At 49.3% G+C, this 11472-nt stretch overlaps 1 protein-coding gene across 1 annotated transcript in view; it reads left to right on the top strand.

Moving 5' to 3' along the window:
- The window catches only part of Ephx2 (epoxide hydrolase 2), a 39126-nt gene that overhangs the window by 26241 nt on the left and 1413 nt on the right, over nucleotides 1-11472 (top strand). The window contains exons 13-16 of the mRNA XM_005355549.1: nucleotides 5022-5096; nucleotides 6627-6660; nucleotides 7879-7981; nucleotides 8664-8733. Coding sequence (XP_005355606.1) covers nucleotides 5022-5096; nucleotides 6627-6660; nucleotides 7879-7981; nucleotides 8664-8733 — 282 coding nt within the window. The remainder of the gene's footprint in view (nucleotides 1-5021; nucleotides 5097-6626; nucleotides 6661-7878; nucleotides 7982-8663; nucleotides 8734-11472) is intronic.

Consider the following 11472-nt stretch of genomic DNA (forward strand, 5'->3'; position numbering starts at 1 on the left):
TCTCCTCTCCTCTCCTCTCCTCTCCTCTTTCTCTTTTTCTCCCTCTCCCCTGCCCCTCTCTCTTTCAGATTAGCTCTGCCCCTTAAATATTCTGAGGCATTAATTAGAAATGTAGAAATGACATAGGCTCAGGCCCCCTGACCACAGATCCAGTAGGTCCTTTGTGAGTAGGTGAACATGTCCTGCATCTTTCTGGGTAGCAACTGGCTGAGGAGCAGGGAATAATGCCAGGCTGGCTTCTGCAAATAGTACAGCAGGAACCGGGCGCTCTCTTGAAGTTGCTGCCCTCAGGCTCCTGCTGGGGACCTTGTACTCTGCTCACTGACAACTGAGTCTCGTGAAATGTCACCAACAGTCAAAGAGCCCCACAGCAGGACCTCAAGAATACTGGAAGAGAGTAGGGGTTTGGGGGTACAGCACAAGTCCCACAAAGATGCCTTTCAAAGACAACCCTGGACTGTGGTGATCCTGGTGATGGGGTCTGACACCACCTTTGACAGGGACTTTCTGGGCAGAAATCACAAGAGTCCGTTCACAATGCACTCTAACTAATGAGCAACACAGCCCAGCACCAGCTGAACTGGATTGCAGGAAGACTTGGGAACCAAGCAGGTACTTTGTTTGCCATTTCCATGGTTTTAGCAAGTCTGGAGTTCCCCCCCCCCCGGAAGCCACTCCTCCTTCAGGACCTCCTCAGGAAGCCCTGCTTCCCTCCACCACCACCAAACAGCTCTGCGCCTTTGATCCCGCATTGCTGTGTGTGTGCTCCTGGCTCACCTTGCTCTTGCAGCATCTGTAGATGCCTGGGGTACCTTAGAGCTGAACCAATGCTATCAGAAAGGAGGATCCCACAGCCACAGGCAAAGGCCACGTGCTGACCACGACGCTGAGCCCTTGGACGCTTGGAGAGGTCTACTCATTTGGTTCTGCACATTGTGCCCCTTGAGGTGGGCTGACCCTGGGTCTGTGCCCATGCAAGGAAGATGTGGAGACATTGATTAACACCCCCACCCCCATGCTGAACTTGCAGTTGGAGGTTTCTGATGAAAGCCATGTTAGCTTGTTAATTATGAGCCCACTCGTTTGTAAGATTCGATTACAGTGGAGAATCGATGGACGCCTTCTGCAAGGTGATGGATGCCAGGCAAGAAATAGCAAAGGGAGGCTGTAGATCGCAGTGATGGATGACAGCCTTCCCTGCCTGTGAGTCGACCTCGGTCAGGAATCTTATTTATTGAGAGCCGACCTCACCCCAGAAGCAGCTGCTGTTGATGAGCACAGGGGCGTACTTCAGTGTGTGTGTGTGGGGGGGGGGGGCTGCAGAGAACTCCACAGAGCTCTGACCTGGGGCTTAGGAGAGTAAACAGATGCCAAGAGATGATCAGAATCAGAGAGCGCGGTGGGTAAATAGCTCCGCCCACTGACATGAAAGTCCATCCTGAGGACAGGGAGGGGTGTAAAGGTGAGGGCCAGAGAGGAAGGGATAAAAGGGCTTGTGCTCCTGGGCATGCGCCAGCTGTGTTATCTGATTCAAGTCATCAAAGGGGAAGGCCGCATTTCACAACAGCAAGTGTCCTGACTGCTCCTTCTGTGCTCCTGAGCATTAAAGGGTGGCCTTTAGAACCCAATGCACAGGGTTCAAGCCCCGGTACTGACTATGACCTTAGCTCTCCGAGGCCCGGGTTGGTCTGTCATGCCACATGGGGGTTCGTGAGGATGCAAAGGGCTTCTGCCTGTTTCTTATCGTGCTGACAAGACACACAGGCTTGGCATCTGGTGATTATTTTACACACAGGATGGGCAATTATTACCATCAATCAACATTATCATTGTTCTTAGAGTTATTGAATGGCACAAAAATTGCTGAGTTTTTATTTTTGTTTTCAGTATTATCAGGAGATGCAAACCAGTATGTATGAGCCTGCAGCCTGAGGAGTGAGGACTTAGGGACCTTAGAATTTCTCCCCTGGTCAGAATGAAACAGAGTTGGGATTTATCAAAAAGAGACGTTCCAAGGGAGACAGCTGAATGGCTATACATAGTCACAGGTGTAATTTACAACCGGCTCAAATATTAAGCAGACTTTGAAAAGTAAGTTTCAAGCCAGGTGTAATTGCTCACGCCTTTCATCCCAGCACTCGGGAGGCAGAGACAGCTAAATCTCTGTGAGTTCGAGACCAGCCTGCTCTACAAAGTGAGTTCTAGGACATCCAGGACTACACAGAGAAACCCTGTCTCAAAAAAATTAAGTTTCAAATGCTTTTGTGAAAATGAGTTGGTTACTCCTTCCTCTTATCTTTAAGAATGCCCTTCTGTCAGTGACACTGTGAGGTGGGCTGTGTAGGGCATAGTCATGTTTGTGAACGACAGAGACATGGAATAGCTTAAGCTTGAAGACTGCATTGAGGCCCTAGGTAGGCAGGGTCCTTTAGCTGGCCTGGCACTCTCCCTTGGGCTGTCTCTGAGAGAAGGGGCATTTTCACCGTGGGTTTTGGAGATTGGTGTTTTTGTTTTTGTCTCTGAGAGAAGAGGCATCTTCACCGTGGGTTTTGGAGATTGGTGTTCTTGTTTTTATCTCTGAGAGAAGGGGCAGCTTCACCGTGGGTTTTGGAAGGTGGTATTGTTTTTGTTTTCTTGGGCGACATTCTTAACTCTCAGCCAAAGAGAACTAGAAATCAGGGTCTGGAGTGAAGGTCTCTTTCCTCTTTTCTGCCCCTTCATTTTCTGTCTCTTCCTGTCTCAGGCTGCCCCACCCCCTTGCTCCATTCTCACGTTTCCTTCCTACTGAAGAACAAGGTGTCAACAGGTGTCCAGAAAAGGCTCCGTGGATGGAAAGGAGGGCAGGTAGGAGCGGAAACTATATAAGGAAGGAATACGAAGGGGATGTTGACCCCAGCTGGGTTTTCAAAATTCAAGTTTTTTGTCCTGTCCCTGTGTGTCTGATGGGAAGGTCACCTCCTTTTTCATGTGGCAGCCGTGGTGGGGAGAGTCTTTAGCCGTAGGCATGCCCTTGGTGTTGGTCCTGTTTTGTGCTAGTTTTATTCCTGGGCAGCTGTAGGAACTATATGATGTCATCAGCTGTGGTCAGTGTTGGCCAGTGCTGAACTGTATGACATCATCAGCTGTGGTCAGTGTTGGCCAGTGCTGAACTATATGACATCATCAGCTGTGGTCAGTGTTGGCCAGTACTGGGCTATGTATGCCTCTGTGACCCAGCGCGACCTTCTGCTCCTGTTCTGCATCAAGACTTCATGTTGTACTGAAACTCATGGGTGCATGGTGGATGCCAGATGGCATGTGACATCCTCTGCACTGAGCAGGCACCATTGTTAGCGCCTAGGGTGCAGGCACTGGGGATGTTGATAAAATGAAGTCTGGTTGTGTGGAGCTCCTGGGGACCTGCATCCTCAGCATTGACCCTAGAAGGGATGTTCCCCATGCCAAACCTGGAGCAACAAAGCCTGGGATCGAGTCTCCACTGAATTATGGAGGATTTAGCAAAAGTTGCAGTCTCTTGCCCAGACAGTGTCATGCATACACCCAATTCTGTGGCAATGCCAAGATGTTCTAGAACTTCTTCTGAAAGATACCCTAAGTATGCCTGGCTGTTTTATTCAGAGCCCCTCTTTCTCATCTTATTGGCCCAGGATTTGCTTACCGACTGCCTAGGCAGCGTGCTCCAGGGACCCACCTGCTACCACCTTGTGATAACCGGGCTTACAAATGTGTGTTGCTACATTCCGCTTCTTTGTATGGGTTTTAGACATCACACTCACGTCCCCATTCTTTCAAGACAAGTGTTTTATCAGCTAAACTGGCCCTTTAGCCCTCTGGTGAGAGAGGCATTTCACATTCCAGACATAACATTCAACATGGCATCCATTCTCTAGTCCAGCAAGTCTGTGCGCCGGGCTTTTTCATCAAGCCGGAATACCCTTCCTCCATCTGCACAGCCGAGTCCCACTCATCCCCAGGCCTGCTCCAGAGTTCTCCTTTCAGCAGAAACAAGCTGGTGCCTTCCGGATGATCGGGATGAACTGTCACTTCCTTTACCTCCCTCACTGCTACTTTATTCTCAGGGTGGTTGCACCTGCCAGACTCCCCAAGAACCCTTTGCCACATCATGGAATTAAACAGCAGTCACAAGATGAGTTAGTGAACATGGATACTCCCAAGAAATGTCAGGTGTACTATTTCTGACGTGTCACAGTCTCTGCAGCGACCAACCCCTCATCCACATTACAGGAACATCTCTGCTTTGCCATAAATAAGCTCATCGTTATGGTTGTTATATTTAAAAGGATGATACAGAGGGAAAGTAAGTAGAGAAGAGAAGATATTGGGAGGTGTGGACCTCTGTGCTCCCTTCTACCTACTTATTCTTCATTCCTGCAGCCTGGCATCCAGACCACATGGTGTCAGAGAGCCTGTTGTAGCCTATAATAGATAAGCAATTATCTGTAATAACACTCTCTCGAGACAGAAGAACCTGGCAATTTGTTACCACCAAGGACGTGTGCCCCAGCTCCTGACAAAGAAAATTTGCCACCCTGTCCTTGGGGAGACAGCCCTGATAGCATCCCAAAGGGCTGTGATGATTAGGACCCAATTGAAGAAGATGGCTGAAGTTACTACAGTCTAGTTGAGAACCGGGAAGGGAAGCTGTGGACAGAGACGTCTCACCGTTATCCTCTCGGAGCCTGTCCGCCACCTTAAATCTGGGTCATCCTCCTTGATTCCTGCAAATCATAGCTGATCGCAGGAATCCCAGCATTATAAAAACAGCATTATCCTCAAACCCACCTCCCTGGAAGCAGCCGTTAACATCTTATGTGCTATCTAATTTTTTTTCTAACACACATTTCACAATAAAATAAATTCCAAGGATTATAATTCAAACAAAACGAGGGCTGGGTGGGACAGAAGACCAGGGCCTCGTGGCCTTTGGTCACGTGGGAGAGCACTACAGTTTCCAGGGCTTCTTGACGTGATCTTTAACTTTGCTTTCTTGACTGTTTTAGGGAGTGGCCGAGGCTGAACTGGAAAAGAACATGAGTCGGACTTTCAAAACCTTCTTCCGAGCAAGTGATGAGTTGGTAAGAGGTGGGAGATGGGGCACATGTATGTGTGTGTGTGTTTGCATATGTGTGCATGTGTATGCATGCATGTGAGTATGTTTGTGTGTGTGCATATGTGTATGCATGCATGTGAGTATGTTTGTATGTGTGCATTCGTGCTTGTGTGCACACACATGTGTTTATGTTTGTGCGTGTGTGTGTGTGTGTTATAACTTTGGTTTATGACCTCCTCTTTAGTGACATTTAACCTGTACCAGCCTGCTTGTTTGGACTTTGGACCCACTCTTTTGGGTGGTTCATCGTTATTTCTGGCCTACATTCTACTGCCAGTACAAACCATGCTCACTTCTTTTTTTTTTAATTTTTATTTATTTATTAAAGATTTCCGTCTCTTCCCCACCACCGCCTCCCATTTCCCTCCCCCTCCCCCAACCAAGTCCCCCTCCCTCCTCAGCCCGAAGAGCAATCAGGGTTCCCTGCCCTGTGGGAAGTCCAAGGAACCCCCACCTCCATCCAGGACTAGCAAGTTGAGCATCCAAACTGCCTAGGCTCTTACAAAGCCAGTACCTGCAGTAGGATCAGAAACCCATTGCCATTGTTCTTGAGTTCTCACTTCTTTGTTTGCCTCACACCACAGGAGTTCCCTGCTCCCACGACAGTGTGAAATCAAATGCGCATGCCTGTGAAGGCAGGCCTCTGATGACGGAATTGGAGGGGGACCTTTTGGTTTGCTCTTAATCCCGAGCTGAAGCAAAAACATTTTCCATCTGCCTGTCATGGGTAGACTTTTTCGTTTTACCTTTTCATGGATGCTTCTGCACACTACGGAGCCCTCCCTAGGTTGTCAGATTGCCCCTATGTCAGGGCAGGGAGCCACTTGCTCCAATTCCCCACTTCCTATAAGTCTGAGTTCTCATCTCTTGTTCACACTGGCTGACAAGCCCAAGCCATTCCTCAGATCTGCAAGTGTCCGCACCAGCTGGGGATGGGAGCTTCAGCTGGTTTCTCTGACCCTGAGAGGCCCCTTTGCTGCTCTTCAGGATTCGCGTGTGTGTTATAGGAGAGCCCCATTTGCTATTTCACTTTCTGTGATTTCGGTTATTCCTGGTTACCCATGATCCAACAATATTAAAAGGGGAAATTCTACAGATAGTGTCTAAGGTGTAAATTGTCCACCACAATGAGAAGTATAACGAAATCCCCCATCAGCCTACCGGTGTGAATCTGCTCTCTATCGAGCGGGGGGGGGGGGGGGGGGTGTCTCATGACAGCAATGCTGTAAGCAATTATTCTACTCTAGCATTGGTAGTGCCTCATTAATGAATCAAACATTATCACAGGCATTGATTGCAGAATATGCACAGAGTACAGCATCCAGTGCCCTGTGCTATCCTTGGTTTCCAATGCCTGTATATTTTTGCACATATCCCCACACAAAAGGGTTCTCCCATGGCCCTTGTGCACTGAAGGTCCTGTCATGGGGGTCTGAGCTGTCATCTTCTGTCTTTGCCTCATTCCCAACATCCTCCCTAACTTTTCTTCCCACAGGGTATGCTTGCTGTGCATAAAGCCACCGAAATGGGTAAGAGATCCCTGGGAGGGGAGGGGAGGAGTAGCAGGCCCCATCAGCAGAATGTTCATGGATGTCTGTCCCTTCTGCTCCTGAAGAAGCCCTAAGCTTACCTTACTGTTCTGAGCCTTGACTTGCCCAACAGGGGTCTCCTAAACAATTAATGATACTACCCTAGTCTACCCTACAGGGAGCTGAGTGTCAAAGTCCTAAGATGCTTTGGGGAGTGTATCCGGGGCAATCCACCCCTTTCTGTAAGGACCCCGTCCCAGGATGGAGTGGTGGCCGCTGTAGAGTCACCAGTGTGCATAAGGCAGGTTGCACTAGACCGACATAAATCTCCACTGCCCTTCCACCCTGAGGTTCTGTTCTGGTCACTCTTGTCCCCGCTCAGGAGGACCACCTTGGTCATCCTGCTGGGTGGGATTTAACTGAAATCAGGTCTGGATTCATCCCTGATGCCCCAACGTCCAGGACTGGCTCCACAAATGCTTGCTTCCCTCCTAGCATGGCCTCCTAGCCATTATTCATCTGCTTCTTTTACAACGATCACCGACACTCTGAGTGCTTGACCTACGACCTCTCATATACCCCCTCGATTACAAATAGGCTGAACTGGGGTCTGACCCTAGAGGTCTTCTCCTCTGAGGATATCTGCCTCCTTACCTCCCTTCTTTTCTTTTCGGTGCCATACTAGTTTGTTGATTCCATGTTCTGAGTACCCAGCTGAGGAGACCTGGGCTGTAGTACTGCCCACAGAGAGCTCAGGGTGGTTCAGGGAGGCAGATGAGCAGTAAAGAAGTGAGATATGCAGATGGGGGCGGGATGCTCAAATGGGACTAGGACCCAGCAGGGCAGGAAGCACCATCTTGGTTTCTTAAGACGTTTGACCTTGAAGCCTGGGGTGATCGCACCCTTTACTTCAAGGACTGTACAATGAAAATGATGTGTTTGTCCCTGAGGAGCCTTTAAGGGCGCTGCCAGGACACTGCATGCCTCTTAAGATGATATGAAATTCTATATTGAGAACCCCACAGAAAGGAAGATCCCAGCCCCATGGGTTGGTGTTCCTCCTGGCCAAGAGGAAGTCAATGAAGAGAGGGCAGATGGACAGACATAAAGACATACAATCCCTTCATTCCAAGTTCAGATGGGGCGGCCTGAGCTGGCAACACCAGCTTTAGAACCATTCAGCCCACAGCGGGAGAGGACATGGGTGTCTTTTTGCAGGGGGACTCCTTGTGAACACCCCAGAAAATCCCAGCCTCAGCAAGATTACTACTGAGGAGGAAATCGAGTTTTATGTCCAGCAGTTCAAGAAAACTGGCTTCAGGTAAAAAAGAAGGGAACCCCCGACAGGGGGATGGGGTGCTCAGCTGTTGGAGGATGGGGCAGTTACTCTCACCACAGCCCTTGCGGGCACCATAGTGACCTGTCTGTGATTGAATGCCCCCAGTGCCAGGAGGCTCACCACCTATGCTGGGCAGCTTCCTTTGGCAGGGGCGGGTAACTAGCTTGTTCTTTCTTGTGTTTATGGGTCTCCCCCCCCCCAGAAGGCAGAGGTTTTTATTGATTTGCATTCACAGATCCTCCAAGGATCAGACAGCTCTGCATTCTGTTTTCTGAGAAGCAAAACCACGCAAACCCAAATGTCCACGCAGTTTGGCGCCTTTGCACCATCTCTCTTCCACCACGTCCCTTCCCACTGAGTTTCCTGGGGCAGGAGAGTGGCTTCTGGGCGTGGATGGGGATAAGCTGTAGGGTCAGCTTCTGTTTGTCCCCAAAGCCCCTCAGAGGCACCAGCCTAGTGGCACAGAGTTCCTGCATTCGGCCTTGCTGAGGAAGCAGCAGGTGTGGATAGGAATCGTGTGTCTGGGGAACCCCGCTCATGCCCTGCGGCACTCACCCTCCCTGGCATAGTGTGTCTGAGTAGCATGGGTCAGTTGGGTCACTGCGGGCCAACAGTGGTCAGTTCCTGGAAGCTCACCTTCCTTACTGTCTGACCCTCTCCACAGAGGTCCCCTGAACTGGTATCGGAACACAGAAAGAAACTGGAAGTGGGGCTGTAAGGGAGTGGGACGGAAGGTGAGCACTGCGGCTTCCTCCTATGCACAGACAGACACCCCTGACACATACACACACATGCACATACACACACCCCTGACACACACACACATGCACACACACACACCCCTAACACACACACCAGAACTACAGATACACCTCAAATGAAGACCCTACACACACACATACACACCAGACATACACACACCAAACATACATACTTTGCACACAGACACCAGACATGCATATACCAGGCTTACATACACACCAAAATCTCAAGAAAAGACACCACATACACACACACATATATACCAGACATGCACATCTTGCACACAGACACCAAATTCACACACACACACACACACACACTCTTTCACCAGACACACGCATGAGTGCACACACACACATACCCGCCATATACACATGTGTGCACACATACACACACCAGAATATACACCTTGACACCAAATACACACATATATGTACTGGATACACATATATATACACATGCATGCACACACACAAGTCATACACACATATGTATGTATGCATGCACTTATACACACTTCACACACAGACCCCACCACACAGAGAGAGAGAGACACTACACACACACACACACACACACACCAGGTTTACATGCACACCAACACCTCAAGCAAAGATACCAAAACCAAATACACACACACACACACATACACATCAGACATGCGCATGTATACTCACATGCACTTATATACATAAAAAATGCACATCTTGCACACAGACACCAAATTCACACACACATATGCACCAGACACATGCATGCATGCACAGACACCAGACATACACACATGTGTATACACACATCTCACACAGAGACACCACACACACATATACACCAGACACATGCATGCATGCACAGACACCAGACATACACACATCTCACACAGAGACACCACACACACACATATGCACAAGACACACATACACACACACACACACACACACACACACACGTTGGCCTCACAGAGCTGCCTTTAAGGCTTCCTGTTGCTCCCACCTGGCAGGACCTGGTCCTGCACAGGGACCTTGGCTTCTTCCTTTCCTCTGAGATTGGGGTGGACTCTACTCAGGGCTTCCTGTGCTGGTGAGACCCCTGGAATGGTGAGTTCTGGTGCTGAGGATGAGCAGGGTCCTGGTCAGGTAATGACAACATTATATGGGATGTGTAAGTCTCCTGGCAGTAACCCAGGTCAGGGTCACAGATTGGCCAGCGTCCTTTGTGGTAGTGATAAGGACAATGACACCAAGCCACAGAGACATGCCGAGTTCTTACACACATGTGACTTTTGCCTCTGACTGTGTCACCTTTTGGCTTTGTCTCTGAGTTTCAGTTCCCTCTTTTGTCCCTCAGGTGGTGGTTTTCAGCCTCTGGGCCCATAAAGAGAATAATCTTGCATCCTAAATGTTAAAAATCAAAACTTGCATTTTTTTTTAACCATCACAACAACAGTTGAGGAACCAGGCCTTCATCAGCTCCCTCAAGAGCCCAGTGACCTCCTTCCTTCACTACGTACAATGTAGTGTTTACAGGTGGGCTTGATCTAACCCCTGAGTGACCGTGGAAGGTCACTCCATCAGGCTGATGCTCCCTTGTCTTTTCTGCAGCAAAGTAACTAACTGTAAGACCCGTCAGTGTCTTCCTCAGAAAGCTGTGTGATCAGGAAGTGGCTCGATGCGCTCGAAGCTCTGAGAGAGGGTCCTGGCAGAGTAGTTCTTCAGCGGTTGTTCAGCTAATGCTCAACGTCATTGTCATCACAGTCATCTGTGATGAACACATATGGCTAAGCTGCAGTTCCATAGACCATAGTGGTCAAGGTGTGGCGGGAAATTAGGAGAATGCTGTGGGCTTGACCAGGTCGTGCTAAGGCTGGATTTTAAGGTGCAATTCATTTGCACATCACAGGACCCGAAGGCGTGTTGAGAAGCATGGCGTTCTTGCAGAGTCCTTGGCTAGGCCAGGCTAAAACTGCTGAGAAGTGACGTAAAAAGAAACGCCAGAGAAATGGCGCATGCGTGTAATCCCGGCTGCGTCAGAGACTGGGGCGGAAGATCCCTACTCAGCAAGACCCTGACTCAGACTAAAGTTAAGAGTGGGGAGGCCACAGTTCCACGCAGAGCCCTTGCTAGTGTGTGTGTGAGCCTCTGGGTTCTACACTTAGCTCTGAAAGGAAAAAGACAGGAAGAGAAAATGATGAGCACGGAAGAGTGAGAAGAGAAACCCTGAGGCTTTCTCCCGCTTGCAGCGTCCCCGCGGTTCACTGTGTCTGTCAGTACACAGGAGGGGCTCATTTCTGTCCTTCTCGTAGCACACAGATAACTGTCATGGCTGTCCCCTCATACTCTTGGATCTTGACTTCTCCTTAAAAAGGGGGGTGGGGTGGGATTTCCTTTTATGTGTCTGAGTGTTTTGCCTGCATGTCTCTGTGTGCAGCGAATGTACACAGTGAGGATGACCGATCAGCTGGAAATGGAGTTACAAAGAGTTGCCAGCTGCCATGTGGGCACTGGGAACCAAAATCAGGTCCTTAGACTAGAACATGGATCCTCTGGAAGAGCAGCAAGCGCTCTTAACCACTGGTCCATCTCTTTAGCTCTTGACATATCTTTTTAAAATCCAAAGGAGTCTTGTCCTCCATTAGAGGATCCCTAGCTTCCTTCCTGGTGCCATTAAATTGGTTCTTTGAGCTGAGATACAAGGTCAGTTACCCACCCACC

The sequence above is a fragment of the Microtus ochrogaster genome, chromosome 17 (assembly GCF_000317375.1).
Source record: "Microtus ochrogaster isolate Prairie Vole_2 chromosome 17, MicOch1.0, whole genome shotgun sequence".
NCBI classification, from domain to species: domain Eukaryota; kingdom Metazoa; phylum Chordata; class Mammalia; order Rodentia; family Cricetidae; genus Microtus; species Microtus ochrogaster.